This window comes from Monodelphis domestica, chromosome 3 (genome assembly GCF_027887165.1).
Source record: "Monodelphis domestica isolate mMonDom1 chromosome 3, mMonDom1.pri, whole genome shotgun sequence".
Taxonomy (NCBI): Eukaryota; Metazoa; Chordata; class Mammalia; order Didelphimorphia; family Didelphidae; genus Monodelphis; species Monodelphis domestica.
The window spans coordinates 34,665,906-34,684,648 of NC_077229.1; the positions used below are offsets into that span (position 1 = coordinate 34,665,906).

The 18,743-nt window shown below is 48.4% G+C and overlaps 1 protein-coding gene across 2 annotated transcripts in view; it reads left to right on the forward strand.

Annotated features, from left to right (window-relative positions):
- The first annotated feature begins 258 nt into the window (after positions 1-258).
- Positions 259-18,743, forward strand: part of TESC (tescalcin) — a 62,894-nt gene continuing 44,409 nt past the window's right edge. The window contains exon 1 of one of the 2 annotated variants that reach the window (XM_056821672.1): positions 259-883. In XM_056821672.1, coding sequence (XP_056677650.1) covers positions 826-883 — 58 coding nt within the window. In that variant the 5' untranslated portion in view covers positions 259-825. The remainder of the gene's footprint in view (positions 884-18,743) is intronic. The other variant, XM_001374851.5, reaches the window with a different exon arrangement.

Sequence of the window (18,743 nt, forward strand, 5' to 3'; positions counted from 1 at the left end):
ATCTGTCCAAGGTCACACTGTTCCTAGGGTCCTCGGTCTTTAAAGCCAGCGCTCTTTCCCCTACACTTCGCTGCCTCTGTTTCCCCATCTGTAGGATGAGAAGGTAAGATTCCATGTCCTCTTCCAGCTCGCATTCCCATCCTCCAATGAGGGTCCAGGATTTTAAAAGCTTGAGTGCTTTGACGTGTGGTCGGGGAAGGGGGCTGGGAAGAGAGCCCGAGGAAGGGTTAAAGGATGCCCGGGTCCTCCCAGCCTCCATCCCCGAGGTTCCAGAGAGCCGCAGTCCCGAGGGCTGGCCTCCTTTGCTTGCCAGGGGAGGTTGGGAGCCTTTTCTGACCTCCAGTCTCCTGTTCTCCTGCAGTGTCGGGAACACGGCAGGCTCTTGGACCCGGCGGACGCTCCCGCCCGCCCGCCCGCCCGCCCGCCTCTGTGCCCTGTCTCTCTCTAGCTCCTCGCTCGCTCTCTGTATTAACCCGAGCTCCAGCGCCCCACGTCCAGTACTCTTGGCTTCCCCCCTCTGGCTGGCCACGGGGCAGGCTGCTGGGGCGCAGTCCGGGCTGCAGTGCTGAACCGGCGCGGGCTGGGGCTGGGCAGGGGGACCAGCGGGCACGGCTGCTGCTGCTGCTGCGGCTGCTGCTGCTGCTGGGGCTGCGGCTGCGGCTGGGGCGCGCTCCGCCGACAGCCTCTACTCCTTCGCCCGCGCTCCCCTGCCCATCTCGGGGCACCCCCGCGCCGTGGAGACAGGGGGGCCAGTCCGCGCGGGCTGCTCCCCAACTCCGCCCCAGGCCGGCGCAGCCTCTCCTCGGCGAGCTCTCTTGGGCAAGGATGGGTTCTGCCCACTCCATGTCGGAGGAGGTCCGGGAACTCGTGAGCAAGACCGGCTGTGAGTAGCCCCCCAGGGGTGGGCCGAGCGCCCGTCGGGGGTCCCGGGGTGCGTGCCCTCGCCCATATACTTTCTTGTCATTCCTCTTGGCTGTGGGCGGAAGCGGGAGGAGAAGGGCCGGGAGGGACCGGCGTGGAGGGGCGGGGGAGGGAGGAAGGCAGACGGACGGACGGACGGACGGACGGACGGACGGACGGACGGGGAGACCTCGGACAGTGCGGGAAGGGGGATTGCCAATTACCCAATGACCAGGACAGACGGTGCGTGATGGAGACGAGAAGCCCAGGGTTCAAATGCGGCCTCGACACAAACTAGCCGCGTGAGCCCACCAACTCCCCGAGTCTAGAAGTTTTAGAGCAGGGCCAGCTCCCTGCAGTGAGGGAGGCTCGGGACTGGACCAAGAACTCAAAAACGATAGGACTATCACCGACTTAGCATTTAGGGGGATGAGTTCAGTGGGCTCATGCCTTGCCCTTCCTGCATCAAAATACGTGGGGTCTGGAGTCAAAAGACCTGGGTTCAAATCCAGATCAGCACCGGAAAGCCAGGAAAGCTGAGTCCCAGACCAACCTTGACACATCCGGGCTGCTAGACTATAGACAGATGGTTTAACTTCTCCGTCCTCCCTGGCAACTTCGGAGCTCTGGGAGAAATGAGTTGCTAAACCTGGTCCACAAAGCTGCTAGTTCACTGGGGAAATCACAAGACCAGAACCCACAAAAAAATACAGACGTATTGCTGGAGGTTTGCAGGCTGGGTCACTGGAGGGAATTTCCACAGGAGAAGTTCCCTCCAGCCAGGCTGAGAACCCAAATGGTGCCAAGGCTTTTGCCTCCATTATCCCACTTGATCTTAGTAACAAGCCTGTGAGGCAGGTATTACAGGTATTGTACCATTTTACGGATGAGAAAACTGAAGCTCAGAAATTATCAGCGAAGGGACTTGCCTCTGGTCAAATAGGTTACTAGTAAATTCTGGATTTGAACCCATCTCATTCCTGACTGCCCCAAGCTAGAAATTCTAAGCTGAACTTGGGCAGCCTGTCTCTAAGATTCATCTTCCTTATCTGTAAATATGAATGAGTCTGGGGGCAGCTAAATGGCACAGTGGACAAACAGAGCATCAGGTCTGGAGCTTGGAGGTCCTGGGTTCAAGTCTAGCCTCAGATGGGTGACCCTGGGCATGTCACTTCATTGCCTCTTCCCTCTTAGAGTGGTTACTAAAACAGTAAAGATTTTAAGAAAAAGGAATGGGTAGGGCTGGGGGTTATTCCAGGTCTTTCCTGCATCAAAGTACATGGAGTCAAAGGACCTGGGTTCAAATCCAGATCCTTGGCACCCTGAACCTTAGCTTCTTCCTGTATAAAGTGGGGGGACTGGACAAGATGACCTCAGCTGGGGCTGCTTCCAGCTCGGAATCTAGAATCCTGGGCTTCTCTTGGCCACTCTGCTTTTCTTCCAAGGGAGAGCTTGGCAGACGAGCTGAGGGGGGGTGCCAGGCTCAATTCTGAGAAATGAGAGCTTCGCGTGGTGGGAGGCGCTCCCTTCTGAGGAGGTGGACCCTCTGTCTGTGTGAAAGAGGGTCCTGGCCGCAGGCACACTGATGACACTAGAGGCAGCAGCTGAAGGCGAGCTTCCTTCCTTATTTCACCATCCCTTGAAGGGGGAGGTTTCGCTTCTTATCATGGGCTTGCAGCGACCAGAGTGGAGAGCCCCAAACTGAGGGCAGGAGGGGAAGGGGAAGGGAGGGGACCAAAACCTGGCTTTCTAGTGGGGGCACATCAGGGATTGATTCTATTATCTATCAGCCGATCAACAAACATTTGTTATGAAGCACCCGTTGGAACTGGTCTAGGAATGGAGATTATAAACAAGATAACATGTAAAGTCCTCTGAAAGCTTTCTGATGCTGTATAAATGCCAACTTTCACCTATTACTGAGGGCAGCTGAGTGACATAGTGGATAGTGAGAGCGCCAGGTTTTGAGTCAGAAAGACTCATCTTCATGAGTTCAAAACTAGCCTCAGATCCTTCCTAGCTGTGTGACCCTGGGCAAATCACTTTACACTATTTGCCTCAGTTTCTTTATCTGTTAAAAATGAGCTAGGGAAGGAAATGGCAAACTAGCTGTGTGACCCTGGACAAGTCACTTCACCCTATTTGCCTCAGTTTCTTTATCTGTCAAAATGAACTGGGGAAGGAAATGGCAAACTAGTTGTGGGACCCTGGACAAGTCATTTCACCCTCTTGGCCTCAGTTTCCTTAACTGTCAAAATGAACTGAGGAAGGAAATGGCAAACTAGCTGTGTGACCCTGGACAAGTCACTTCACCTTGTTTGCCTCTGTTTCCCTATCTGTCAAAATAAACTGGGGAAGGAAATGGCAAACTAGTTGTGGGACCCTGGACAAGTCATTTCACCCTCTTGGCCTCAGTTTCCCCATATGTCAAAATGAGCTGGAGAAGGAAATGACAACCTAGCTGTGTGACCCTGGACAAGTCACTTCACCCTGTTTGCCTTAATTTCCTCATCTGTCAAACAAGCCAAAGAAGGGATGGCATATCACTCCAGTATCTCTGCCAAGAAAACCAAAACAGGGCCATGAAGAGTTGGATACAACTGAAAAACAACCAAACAACAAAATTAACTATTACTATTATTAAAAGATGAAAGTAAAGCTTCCAATGAGCTGAGAGGAGACAGCAACCAATGGAACAATCAATCAAGGTGCCAGGCACAAGAGTGCCATACATAGATGGGGCTGGGGGACACAGGGAGAATTCCCCAGGTACACACCGATAAATCCGAAGCGGCTTGGGTTTGGTCAGTAACTAGGATTCCATGGCTCCAGGGAGCTCCTGGCTCCCCAGTCAAAAGCTGTGTTCCCTTCTCTGCAAATCCCAGAGCGTGTATACAAAGCTAGAAGAAACCATTGAAGGAGAGGACTGGGCAAGGTCTTGTGTGGAAGGTGGCAGGGTTCGAGGGGTTTATAGCCACTTTGACCAGGCGCTAAACTCTGGTGATGTGAAGAAGGACACCAAAAAAGGCAATAGAATCCCCCCATGCCTGCCTCCTGGGAGCTGATAATCCAATGGTACAGACAACATGAGATATAAGTGACACAGATGAGAGCTAGAAGGTGCCCCCAAGGCTACTAGTTACCCAGCAGATGAAGCAATAAATCTGGAGTCTAAGACATTTTGAGTTCAAATCTAGAGACTGGAAGATAGTTCAAATTTGGGGTTAGACACTGGCTGTGTGACTCTGGGCAAGTCACTTAATCTCTGCCTCCATTTTCTCCTCTGTAAAATGGGGATCATAATGACACCTCCCAATCTGGTCTTAGACACATACTGGCTGTGACTCTGAGGTTTAATTAATCTCTGTCTGCCTCAGTTTCCTCTTCTGTAAAATGGGGATCATAATGACACCTACCTCCCAATCTGGTTTTAGACACATACTGGCTGTGACTCTGGGGTTTAATTCATCTCTATATGCCTCAGTTTCCTCTTCTGTAAAATGGGGATCATAATGGCACCTACCTCCCAATCTGGTTTTAGACACATACTGGCTGTGACTCTGGGGTTTAATTCATCTCTATATGCCTCAGTTTCCTCTTCTGTAAAATGGGGATCATAATGGCACCTACCTCCCAATCTGGTTTTAGACACATACTGGCTGTGACTCTGGGGTTTAATTCATCTCTATATGCCTCAGTTTCCTCTTCTGTAAAATGGGGATCATAATGGCACCTACCTCCCAATCTGGTTTTAGACACATACTGGCTGTGACTCTGGGGTTTAATTCATCTCTATATGCCTCAGTTTCCTCTTCTGTAAAATGGGGATCATAATGGCACCTACCTCCCAATCTGGTTTTAGACACATACTGGCTGTGACTCTGGGGTTTAATTCATCTCTATATGCCTCAGTTTCCTCTTCTGTAAAATGGGGATCATAATGGCACCTACCTCCCAATCTGGTTTTAGACACATACTGGCTGTGACTCTGGGGTTTAATTCATCTCTATATGCCTCAGTTTCCTCTTCTGTAAAATGGGGATCATAATGGCACCTACCTCCTAATCTGGCTTTAGACACTTACTGGCTGTGTGACTCTGGGCAAGTCACTTACCTTCTGACTGCCTCAGTTTGCTCTTCTACAAAATGGGGATTATAATGCCTTCTACCTCCCAGGGTTTCTGTGAGGCCAAACGAGTAAGTATTATATTATAAAGTGTTTTGTAAACCTTAAACAAATTGTTTCTAGAGCAACTGCCTTGATTTAGAGCTCAATTGATCCCCAAGCATTTATTAAGTGCCTACTATGTGCAAGGTTCAGCTAAGGAAACCGAAGCTCAGGGAGCTTTAATGATTTGCCTTGAAGTCTCCCAGGGAGAAGTGGCAGATGGAGGATTCTAAGAGATCAAGGTGAAGGAGGGTGGGCAGCCAGTGGGAATCTGCTCTTCTCTTGTTCCACCAATCCGGAGTTGGCTCTCGATGAAATCCCAGTGGGGAGGAACCAAACAGCCCACGGAGGTGACCCAGCTCCTTTGAAAGCCACCAAACAGGCAAGGCCAGTCTTATCAGCACATCATCCATCAGCAGGGTTGTTGTCCCTCACCGTGACTCCTGCAGCTCCCTTCAGAACTCCTGCTTCCTCCCAGAGCCACTGAGCTATTTTTGGAAGGACCTCATCCTGCCAGGCCAGCTAGTCCACCTCCTAGAGGCTTCCCAAAGTCCCCAGGGACCTCTGGGCTCCTCTCCCCCGACTCACATCCCCTCCCTGGATGCCCGCTGACCAGGGCTCTGAAAATGACCAATTTCTCTAAAGCCCAAGAGCTCACAGCTACTTCCAAGGGAACAATCGCCGACCCAAAGGCAGGTAAAAATCCTGGGAACATGGAGATCTGCCAAGAGCTTCCCTGATCCCTTTCTTCATCCGGACCTGAGATGATGTCACTAGTGTAGAGCACTCCTGGTATGGGAAGTCTCTCCAGCAACACAGATTAGCCCCTTGTCTGCAATGGAGAGCCTTAGAGAATTGCCAGGGGCAGCCACCTGGCCAGCCTGGATCAGGTCTTCTTGACTGCAGGGACAATCCTCTACTCATCACCTCTCCTGAAGTATTGGGAAAGACCTTAGAAGTTGAGTTTCCTTCAGAGTCCAGTTCAAAGCAGCTGCCCGACATCTTTCTTGGCCCCTGCCCTTCCCCTCCTCTAGTGCCTCCCCTCCAGAAAACAAATCACTTCAATTCATTTTGTGGCTACTGATTTTGTGGCTCTTTATATACTCCTCTGTGCCCATGATGCCTCTACCAATAGAATGGAAGCTCCTTGAAGACCAAGACTACTTCACCAGGCAGTGAAGACTCTGCTGCTCCATCTCCCCAGAAATGTGCCAAAGACCCCACTGGCCACAGAGCAGAAGCCCAATTATTCTCTCTCATCCTTGCCCTGTTTGGACTGGACCCCATACAGAAACTCCAATGTAGAGAGAGCTGGGCTCTCCCATCTCCTCTTTCTCCCAAGAAGAGTCCTCTAAACCCGAGTCCGGCTCAGCAGGAAGGAGAGAGCCTCCCGAAATTGGATGCTTTGAGAGGTAAGAGGAATACTAATCCTCCCCTGGGGTTTCGAGTTCAGAATGTCTGTTTTTCAGTGTCCAGATGAATTTTGCTGTATCAGATGTAACCAAAGTCAAGGTGAGACGGGATGAGAGAATCCTGGATCCTTGGATTCCAGGGTTTCTGCAGCTTTTTAGCATTGAAACAAAAGCCCTTGACAGTAGGGTCAGGGAGGAAAGGAGCTCAATTTAGAATCATAGGCAAGCTAGGGCAGCCAGTGGAGAGAGCACTGGTGTTGGAATCAGGAAGACTCACCTTCATGAATTTGAATCCAGCCACAGACACTCACTAGCTGCGAGATCCTGGGCAAGTCACTTAACCCTATTTGCCTCAGTTTCCTCAAATGAGCTGGAGAAGGAAATGGCAAACCACTCTCATATCTTTGACAAGACAAGATTGAAATGACTGAAAAACAACTGAACAACAAACATCTGGGCAAATCTCTGAACTTCTCTGAGTCTCAGTTTCCTTATCTGTAAAATGGTAGAATTGTACTAGCTATCTCTAAGCTCCTTTCCAGCTCTGAATCAATGATTCTATGACATTGATTTGAATTCTTCATCTTCTACTTACCATATGACCTTGGACAAGTCATTAGTACCTTCTTTCTAAGATTACTTTCTACTCTTCATCTCTATCCTTTATGTATGTTGGATATTGTCTTCTCTGTTAGACTGAGAGCTCCTTGAGGGCAGGAGTTTGAACCTTTCCTCTTGTCCCTAATGCTTATCACAAAGGAAACACTTAATAAATGCTTGTTCCCTGACTGAACCTTCCTTGCCTTGGTTTTCTCATCTGTAAAATGAGGGAGTTAGACCTCATGACTTTGAGTTTGAGTCCTGTCTTCCTAGACAAGCCCCTTCCCTTGTCTGGGTATCTAGAGAAGTTCCTGCTCACACTGCTGTCACTGGGTTCCCATGGCAGGATGGTCTTGAGCTCTCCCAGATGCTGTAAAGGATCCTTATCGAGAAAGACCTAATGCAATTACAGAGAATTAGCTCTGTGGAGGCTTGGAACATGGACAGATGGCAGCTGCAAGCTGTGTAAGAAGGTTCCATCTTCCATATCTTCCCTGAAATGTCAGTGGAGTTCTCTCCAGAGAATCATTTGGGTTACCTTTTAGCTTCCTTCCAGCCAAAGTCATAAAGAGGACGGGGGTGACCAGGAGTTTGGCCTAGGGCGGAAAATTTCCCAGGAGCCTAGAATATGCTTCAGGATGTGAAATTTAAAGGGCCCTGAGAAGAGCTTGTAGAAGAGCTTTGAGGTGGAATGTAGGGGTGCATTCTGGGAAGAGTGTGTGAAAGTGGACTCTTCTCTGTGAGGGTAGCTAGATTTTTTTTAATGGGGCTTCCTTGGTCAAAAGAATCGAGGGGGATGGGGGGAAATACTCCGTAGAGGGGGAGGGGGGAGAAATACTCCATAGTAATAGCCTCATGGAGTACTTGGGTCTCCATTTCCCCTCTAGAACCCCTCACTACACACACAGGCTGGTGCCCCATCTCCAGCTAATGGTGCCCTTCAAACCACTTGCCCCAGGTATAGGTTAGCCAACAAGGATTTATTAATCACTTACTATGTGTCAGGTACTGTTCTGAGTATTGGAAATACAAAGAAAAAGAAAAAAATAGTCCCTGCCCTCAAGGTGCTTGCATTCTAATGGGGGGGGGGGGGATAACATATAAACAAGTAAATACAAGTCTGCATTCAAAGTAGAAGGGGAAGCTCTAGTAGGGCAGAGTGGCCCCTTCCACAGTTTATGATCCTGGTCCTAAGTCCAAAAGTCCCCACTCCAATGTTAACTCCTTAAATGCAGGACTGTTTCTCTCTCTCCCTCCCTCCTTCCCTCCTTCTCTCTGTCTCTCTCTCTCTATCTCTATCTCTGCCTCTCTTCTTTTCTCTATCTGTCTCTCTCTGATTCTGTCTTTCTCTGTCTCTCCTTCCCTCCCTCCAACCTTCTGTTCTGTTCCTCCTTCTCCTTTTCCTCTTCCTCCTCCTCTTCCTCTCTCTTCCTCTCTGTTTTTCTGTCTGTCTCACTCTTCTCTCTGTCTCTGTCTCCTCTCTCCTCTTTCTGTCTCTCTCTGTTTCTCCATCCCTCCCTCCTACCCTCTGTTCTCTTCTTCTTCCTCCTCCTCTCTCTTTCTCTCTCTGTCTGTCTTTGACTCTCTGTCTCTGAATCTCTGCCTTTTTCTCTTTCTGTCTCTTTGTCTGTTTCTCCTTCCCTCCCTCCTACCCTCTGTTCTGTTCCTCCTCCTCCTCCTCCTCCTCCTCTCTCTTTCTCTGTCTCTCTCCTCTCTCTTTCTCTCTCCTTCTCTTTCCTCTGTCTCTCTCTGTTTCTCCTTCCCTCCCTCCTACCCTCTGTTCTCTTCTTCTTCCTCCTCCTCTCTCTTTCTCTCTGTCTGTCTTTGACTCTCTGTCTCTGAATCTCTGCCTTTTTCTCTTTCTGTCTCTTTGTCTGTTTCTCCTTCCCTCCCTCCTACCCTCTGTTCTGTTCCTCCTCCTCCTCCTCCTCCTCCTCCTCTCTCTTTCTCTGTCTCTCTCCTCTCTCTTTCTCTCTCCTTCTCTTTCCTCTGTCTCTCTCTGTTTCTCCTTCCCTCCCTCCTACCCTCTGTTCTCTTCCTCCTCCTCCTCCTCTCTCTGTCTGTCTGTCTCTGACTCTCTATCTCTGTCTTTGAATCTGTCTTTTTCTCTGTCTGTCTGTCTCTCTCTCCTCCCCCACCCCACCCCCTCATTGCGTGCAGGGAACGCAGGGATTCTGTTCTGGTCAGATGCCAGCTGGCCATTCAGTTCTGTGCATCCCAGTTTTAGGAAAGTGGATGATAAACTACACACTGTTTAGAAAAGGGCAGCCAATCAAGTGAAGGACCTAAAGGTCCTCTTGAGGTCCACCTAAGTAATTGAGGATGTTCCCACTGGTTTGGGGGAGAGAGATGGAGGGAGGGCTGCCTTGAAATATCTGAAGAGTTTCCAAGTGGCATCATTCTGACCACATGGCTACTGTTTAATATACATACACCCATTGTATCATGGAGCATAACTACAGATTCAATCTGGAGTTAGAGGATTTCAGCCCCACCTCTGCTACTTACTGCCTAAGTGGCTTTGGGTAAGTCACTTCTACACTCAAGACCTCTGGGTCTCTTCTAAAACGAGGGCTTGGATTCTTTGACCTTGAGGTGCTCTTTCTGTGGCTGCCACCTGCCTAATGCCAATGTGATGGGCAGATCTCCCACGAGAAATGACAAAGCTTGTAAAAATGGTTTACGAGACAGTTGGCAGAATCCTGGAGTGCTTGCTGGTCCCCAGCGCCCATTAAAAGCCCCACAATGTTAATTGGGACTTGCTGAAAGGGCATGACCCTGAGGAAACGGCGCAGGAAACAAGTTGTCTCTGTCAAGCTGAGCGTGTGTTTCCCTAGGTTGTCTCCTGCCTCTGTGTCTTTGCCTGGGCTGTTCTAACTCTAAGAGCCCCGTTCCTTTCATTCCGTTCATTGTGGGGCAAACTAGGAAACTTGTCGCTGCTTGCTGCTTGTTAGGGATGTGGAAATGGGGACCCCTTTCATAGGTGGGGACCCCTTCCACGTCAGGATTGGACAAGACTGCTGCCCACGTCCCCTCCGACTCTCAAGTTCTGGGATTCTGAATTCATTTTGTCTCTATCTTGCCATCACTTATGTGTATCTGCTTTGTGGTACCCCGACCCACCCAACCAAGGTCACCGCTGCCCCGTGAGAGTATAAGCTCTCTGCAGGCAGGGACCATTTCACTTTGGTCTTCCTTCCCAGTGGCTAGCACCGACCCCGACTAGTAAATGGAATTGAATGGCAGGACAACTCCTTCTGACAACAAGAATTCATTTCATTCTGTGGTGGGGGAATGGCTGGGTCTTAACCATGGAATTCCCCTGTTCATGGGCCAAAGAGTGGGGCCGCCCAGCTCCAAACAGAGCCGGTCAGGCTACTAAAATCTAATTGTACTTTTAATCCATTTAACAAGCAGTACTCAAATCATTTATTAAGCATTCTCTGCATCTGAAGAACCTGGGCTGAACCCGACAAAAATCGACATTCTTTGAGATCCCTTTTGCCTGAGAGCCTTAGAAGTCAGCATGAGTGGCTGAGTGAGAGTGAGTGGGGAAGTGGGGAGTGAGAGAGTAGCTCAGTGGATGGGGCAGTGGGTAAGAGGGAGTAGGTAGATGGCATGGAAATGGGTGAGGGAGTGCAGGTGAGTAGGTGGTGCTGGCTGGCTGGTTGGGTGAGTCAATGAGTGGATAAGGGGGTGAGTAAGTAGGTAAGTGGGTGAGGGAGTGGGTAAGTAGGTGGTGGATGGGTGGGTAAGTGGGTGAGGGAGTAGGTGAATGGGTGAGGGAGTAGGTAAATAAGTGGTGAGTGGGTAAGTAGGTGGTGAGTGGGTAAGTGGGTGAGGGAGTGGGTAAATAGGTGGTGGGTGGGTAAGTGAGTAGATGAATGGGTGAGGGAATGGGTAAATAGGTAGTGGATGGGTGGGTAAGTGGGTGAGGGAGTAGGTGAATGGGTGAGGGAGTAGGTAAATAGGTGGTGAGTGGGTAAGTGAGTAGGTGAATGGGTGAGGGAGTGGGTAAGTAGGTAGTGGATGGATGGGTAAGTGGGTGAGGGAGTAGGTGAATGGGTGAGGGAGAGAGTGAGATAAGAGTGCAAGTGAGTAGGTAAATGGCATGGAAGTGGTGGGTAAGTTGGTGGTATGTAGGAGACTGAGTGAAAGTGAGAGTGAGTGGGTAAATAAGTGAGTCAATGAGTGGGTAGGTGGATGAGTGAGTGGGTCAGTAAGAGTGAGCAGGAGTGGGCAAATAAGTGACTCAGTCAATGACTGGGTAGATCGTGCCAGTTTATTGTAGTTTTTCCAAACCCTCTCTCCTTGAGTGCACTTTTTGGCCCAGGAGTGGTGCCAGTCCCCATGGGTTATAGGCCTGATGAGCTCTCCAACCCTCATCAAATCCCCATAAAGTTCATGACCGCCTAGCTTGGGTCTTGCACCTGGAATGACAAAGGGGAGTCCAGCCCATCTTGACTCCCTTAGGCTGGTATAGAGGTAGTTTTATTTCTGGCTTGCCTGTTGTTGCTTCTTTAGGAAAATGTAAGGGGTATGAGAAATGAAGGCTTCTGGGAAACTTGCCTCTTTTTGTTTTGGTTTTTTATCCTCCCCTTGAAAGCTAGAACTGGATCCCAGAAGCATGTCTCATCTTGATACTCAAAAAGCTCCCAACCTCTTCTTATTACAAAGGAGAAAACTGAGGCTCCAGGAAGGGACCTCAAGCTTCTTGACTCCCAAGCCAGGGGCTTTCCATTACACTGAGTTTTTCAGGGGAGGAAGAGATGGTCTGGAAAGGGATGGACTGTGTGACCTATCTGGGAAGGGTGAGCCCCAAAGATGACCCAGGATTATCCTAAAGAGTATCACACTTATGGGAAGAAATGGGGCAGTCAAAGGGAGAGAAGGACACAGGAGGACTACCAAGGACACTGGCCTACTAGCTCAGGATTTTTCTCAGGATCAACCCTGCTGGTGATTCTTGGGTCCAAGTGGATATCGTAGAGACTGATAAGACTAGAAGGGATCTTAGACATCAGCTAGTCCAAGCTCCTCCTCCCATTTCACAGATATTGACCCCGAGGCTCCAGGATTCATCCAATCCGCCCGGCTTATAAGCAGCAAACCCCAGTCTCTTTCCATTCCGCCATATTGTTTCTGTCACTAGGTGCCAGAAAGGCAATTGCCCATCTGTACCGACACTATCCTAGCTCTGCTGAGCAGCAGCCATTAGATCCCCCTGAAATGCTTTCGAGTCCCAGGATGCCTTTCAGAGGGCAATGGTCCCCAAAAAGCAATATGGAATTTAACCCAACCGCAAGGGAAAGATGCCAAAGCTAGGATCTCAACCCCAATCAGGGACTCCAGAACTTTCCCCATTCTTTCTCCCAGACTAAGGAAATCAGATGTTTTTGGAGTCAGCTCTGCTTATTATGCTGGAAAGACAGAAGGAGGCTTCCCCAAGGAGCTGACTTTGCAGAAGAGAGAATTGAGAGGGAGGTCCCAGGACTAGAGGGGAGGACCAAGAGATTTAGAGGGAGGAGGACACTGACTCTTCTTCTGGATCAATCCAGCAAGCATTTACTAAGCGCCCACTGGATCAGGCATTGGGTACACACAATCTCTGCTCTCTGTGAGTTTCTATTCTAGGGGCAGCTGGGTGCACAAAACCAGGCCTGAGGTCAAGAAATTGCCTAGTCATATCCGACTCTTCATGACCTCCTGGAACATAGCACACCAGGCCCATCTATCTTCTAATACCTTTTCTTAATTTTTTAAACTGTGCCTTAGTATCAATTCTAGGATAGAATTTCTAGGATAGAAATCTAGGATAGAATAACCAACTCAAGACCTCCAACTCTGACATGGTCTCTACTAGGGCCATCTTGCCTCCCACAACATTCTACAAGTCATTTTGAGGAGAGAGTTCTGAGTCCTGAGACTGGAATCAGGAAAGACCTAAAAACCCTAGTAAGGGCTAAGCAATCAAGGTTAAGTGACTTGCCTAGGGTCACACAGCTAGGAAGTATCTGAGGCCAAATTTGAACCCAGGTCCTTTTGACTCCAGTCCTGATGCTCTCTCCACTGTGCCCCTTTCTACTATCTTTAAAAGTCTGTCCAAGCTCATGTTCATTCTACAACACTAGTTATTCATCTTATCCTCCCCCATTTCCTTTTTCTTTTGCCTTCAATCTTTCCCAACATCAGGGTCTTTTCCAGTGAGTCCTGCCTTCTCATTATGTGACCAAAATATTTAAGCTTCAGCTTCAGTATTTGACCTTCCAGTGAATCATCTGAAGCCAAGAAGACTGGAGATCAAATCCAGCCTCAGATGTTAGCTGTGTGAGCCTGGACAAGTCACTTCACTTCATTTTTCTCATCTGTAAAATGGGGATAATATAGCACTTACCACTCAAGGTTGAGAGGATGAAATGAGACAATGATAAGGCACCAGGTACATAGTAAGTGTTCTATGAATGTTAGCTGCTACTATTATTGTTACCATTACTAGACAGAGCACACACAAGTATACAAGTAACTAAATACAAAGTAGGTACTTAGAATCACAAGCCTAGAGCTGGTTCAACCCCCAATTCTACAAATGGGGAGACTGAGGCTCCATTTGTAAACCAAGAGGGTTAGACCAAATGGCCAGCTCAAGACCTCCAACTCTGACATGCTCTCTACTAGTGCCATCTTGCCTCCCACAATGTACTACAAAGTTATTTTGAAGAGAGAGTTCTGAGTCCTGAGACAGGAATCAGGAAAGGTCTAGACTGGGGCCATCCAAAAAATAAACCCGTCTTGGCAAAGAAAGCTGATTTTTTAGATCTGCATTGCAAAGCCCTTGTGACCTTGGGCAAGTGGCTTCACTTTGGTGGGCCCTAGTTTCCTTGTTGGTAACAATAAGGAGTTTGATCCAGATGGCACCTGACATCCCTTCTGTGATCCTGGGAGGTCATCATCATCATCATCATCATAGCCAACATTTTTAAGGCACGTTAAGGTTTGCACATTGACTTGCAAATGTAATTTCATTAGATCTTCATGGCAAGCCTGGGAAGTATGTATTATCATCATCCTCTTTTTAGAGATGAAGAAACAGAGGCAGAGAGAGATGAAAAGACTTACCAGAGTCACACAGCTAGTATCTGAGATCAGAATGGAATGGTGCCTCTGGCCCCCTCAGTGCCTCAGTTTCCCCATATGTAAAAAGAGACAAGATAGGACAGCTAGGTGGCACAATGGATAGAGCACCAAGCCTTGTATTGAGAGGAGGGGAGAGAAAGAACATGAATCATGGAACCATGGAAAAACATTCTAAATTAATTAATTATATAAATAAACTTAATTAAATTTTTTTCCCATGGTTCCATGATTCATGTTGTCTCCCTCCCTCTTTCCCCTCCCCCTTCCCAGAGCTGACAAACAATTCCATTGGGTTATCCATGGATTGTCCCTCATATGCTTTTTCCATTTGATTCATTTTGGAAATAGAGTCATCTTTTAAAACCCAAACACCAAATCCTTCTCCCAAATATGCAAGTGATAAATCATATCAGAAAAACACATTTTTAAAAATAAAATAAAATGGGATAAGCAGCATGAGGGCAGAGATGGTTCCATTTTTGTCTTTCTGTACCTCAGCAAGTCAATCAGTGAACCACTACTCTGTACCAGGAATTGTGCTAAGGACCGGGGATTCAAAGAAAGGCAAAGAGAGCCTAGAATACAGTAGGTGCAAAATAAATGCCTGCTCTTTGATGGATGGACAGATGGATGGATGGATGAATAGATGGATGGATGGATGGATGGATGGATGGATGGATGGATGGATGGATGGACAGATGGATGGATGGATGGACAAACGAATGGATGGAAGGAAGAAAATGCTTCCAAGGAAAGCAACCTTGAATACCTCATGAGCACTGAGTTATTGTTATTTCAAGGAGGAGGAAAATGGACGAGGGACTGGAAGCAACTCATCCAAATGGCAGATGCTCCAATCCAGGTGCTCTGTCTTTCCCTTGCCCTTAGGATGACCAGAGAGACTCCTGCACACACACAGAGCTTCTGGGAAGGGATGCCTGGAATGAAGCCATTGGCCCCAGCAGCAGTTTTGCAGCCCGTGCAAATGATGTTCCTAAAGTAAAGAGACAGGTGATCGCCCTGGTGAGCCAGCCAACCATTCACAAGCCAGGAGGACAAACCCATCCTTTGTTTGAAGCCATCTGACCTTGGCTAAGGGGAACAATGTTGAAAGAGGGTCATCTGTTCTCCCAAAGGCCTCCTGGGAAGTCACCGGAGATCCTGGGATCCCTGGAGGCATCATGATCACACCTGGGACAGCCCAATGCTTGTTTGTGCTGCTGAACCCTCTCTGGGCACCACCTGGAACTGGGGGAAGGGTGGACAGTCAGAGGAAGGAAGCTGTAAAGGGGGGGAGTTGGGCTGACCTTTAGGGCCTCCACAATCAGCCAATCATAGACTGGGGAAGAAAATGGTGGGTTGGACAGCAGAACAATTAAGAACTCTGGAGTCAGTCAACAAAGGCTCTCACCTCCCCTTGCCTTGCCCACCCATCATCTATGTGACCTTGGGTAAGTCCCTTCGCCTCTGGGATTTAGCTTCCTCATCTGTAAAATGAGATGGTTGGTCTAGATAGTGTAAATGGTTGTGAAAGGGGATTTGTTGCCTTTGTCTGAGAAATGATCTGTGTGTGGGTTGCCTGTGACTCAGTACCCCAAAATCTGGGTTCATAGAGTCCAGATTTGATACTTCCCTGGGCTCACCATAAAGGAAGAGGATGGGCATTCTCCATTTCACTAGAATGAAGAGTCTAGTGTTTCCAAGATGGCGCCCTCTTAACCTCTCTTCTTTTCATTAAATCCTCTTTGGAAGGGGCAGCTAAGTGGCTCAGTGCAGGCCTAGATGTCCTGGGTTCAAATATGGCCTCAGTCATGCTCAGTTGTATAGTGCCTAGCCCTTACCACTCTTCTGCCTTGGAACCGATACTTAGTCTTTTTATTAGTTTTAATATTTATTTTAGTATTATCTTCTTAGTATGAGTATTTTTATTTTTTAAAAAAGCTCTCTTTGGCTCAGGTTCCTACCTAGAGTTTCTCCTGGGAATGCTAAAATTGGGCATATTTTGCCTCCCTGCACCAGAGCCTCCCCTGGAGGCATCAACCCTTGGACCCAGTTTTGTTGGATTCTAAATTGAGAGCTAGAAGAGACTGCAGATGCCATATTTTCTGCCATTTATAGAGGAGAAAGCTGAGGCCCCCAGAGGTGATGTCACTTGCTCAAAATCCCACAGATAGAAACCATCCAACGTAGACTGTGAGTCCGGTTCTTCTGACTCCAAATCCTGTGTTCATTCCATTGAACCAATATCATAGTGTTCTTACAGAGGCTTGGGCATGCCCTCAAGGAAAGGGAGCCCTGAAGTTTGAGGGTAGCTAGAGCATTGAGCTTGGAATCAGGAAACTCATCTTCATGAGTTCAAATCCAGCCTCAGATATACTTCCTCATTTGTGACCTTTGACAAATCACTTAACCTTGTTTGCCTCAGTTTCCTCCTCTGTTAAATGAGCTGGAGAAGAAAATAGCAAACTAGCTGGGTGACCCTTGGTGAGTCACTTCACCCTGTTTACCTCAGTTTCCTCCCCTGTCAAATGAGCTGGAGAAGGAAATGGCAAACCAGCTGGGTGACCCTAAGTAAGTCACTTTACTTGTTTGCCTCCGTTTCTTTCTCTGTAAAATGAGTCAGAGAAGGAATGGCAAACCACTGCAGTATCTCAACCAAGAAAACCCCAAATGTGGTCATAAAGATATGACTGAAAAAAATGACCAAACAACATTGACCAATTGACCTACCAAATCACAAGAGCACGAGTCCTCCTCTTACAAACCTGTTCCTCAATTCCACTAATATTTAAATGTCCAGTGCTGCCCTCATTCCATGTGCCTTCCCTGGGTTCCCCATAAAGGAAGAAGATGGGCATTCTCTATTTCACTAGAGTGAAGAGTCTGTTTCCAAGATGGCGCCCTCCTAACCTCTCCTCCCCAGAGATCTCCACCATCAAGCCGGGGAGCTGCCGTAGACTTGGTCCCTAGACTGTCTTTGGGTTTGATGGCTCTCATCGTCAATTCACCCTTCCCTCCTAGCATAGTTGAAGGCTGTTTCCTCCTGGTCTGACCCCAGGGCAGAGCGGCCAATCAAAGAAGGCTTCAGAGGAGAGGGAAGCCCAGGGAAGCTCAGGTGATCTTAAGGGGCATGGAGAGAACCACAGCTTCCATGAGGAAAGACGCTGCCCTTCTGTAGTCCTCCTAGGCTCTGGTCAGCCCGCAGGCGATCAAAGGACCCCAGCTTTAAAGATGGAAGGGACCGTAGCAGTCATCTTGTTTAACCTGACTCTCTACCCGGGAGGTCTTAGGATCACATAGCTCCAGCCAGACGGAACCCCAGAGGCCATTTACTCCAGCCCCTCATTTTACAGATGGGGAAACTGAGACCCAGAGATGTGAGAATTTCTTTTATGTTGTGGCCTTGAATTATAAAGGCTCGGATCAGTTCCTCTGTGACAGAGAGAATTCCTGAGCCAGGTCCAGGCTACAGATTTCTGCATTCTCTTGGTCCTTAGGAATATGGTCCTTTCACAGAGTTTGGACAACAGGAAGGTTTTTCAATGATTCTTTTCTTGCATCGGTGACAAATCACCCATCTATCTCCCTGTGAGAGAGGGGAAGGGGGGAGGGTTCAATGACTCCCTCCTAATTAGCTGATTACCAATTAGAGATGTCTATAGAAGGAGCTGGATAATGAGGTCCCCAAAGGGCGTGTAGGCCAGGAGCTTGCAGGATCTTCAGAGAACTTGAGAGGAACCCTTTGCCCATATTTAGGATGTCTTGACTGGTCACTTAATCGCTGATTTTAATTTTTTTTTTTAACCCTTACCTTCCATCTTGGAGTCAATACTGTGTATTGGCTCCAAGGCAGAAGAGTGGTAAGGGCTAGGCAATGGGGGTCAAGTGACTTGCCCAGGGTCACACAGCTGGGAAGTGTCTGAGGTCAGATTTGAACCCAGAACCTCCTGTCTCTAGGCCTGGCTTTCCATCCACTGAGCCACCCAACTGCCTCCAATCGCTTATTTTAAAATGAAGAAATACTGCTTGGTAATAATTGCAGTCACTACAGAGAGGTCAGAATGTCCTAGATCGAGGGAACTTCAGAGATGATTTCATTCAACATCCCGATTTTACAGACAGGGAAACAGAGGCCCAAGGAGATCATGAGAGCTGGAAAGAGGCTCATTGGGTAGAGGAGGAAATAGCTTCAGAAAAGTCCATTTTGAGCACTGTATTCACTTCTGAACATTATCGTCCATAGGAATGCCATCAGGACAATGTCCAGCATCAATTTCAAGCCCTATTAAGATTGGTTGAAGAAAGCAGAGATCTTCCCCTGGGAGGAGGCAAGGGGTGAGAGAGAGGAAGGAGAGAGGCATGATGGGCATCTCCCAGTATCTGAAGAGCCATCATGCAGCTCTCACTCTTCTCTTGGGTCCCAGAGGAAAGACCCAGGAGCAATGGAGGAGATTTCAGGAAGGCCAGTAAGAAAGACTTTCCACCAAATGGAGCCATCCCGCAGTGGCATGGGGATCCTCAGGATGGGA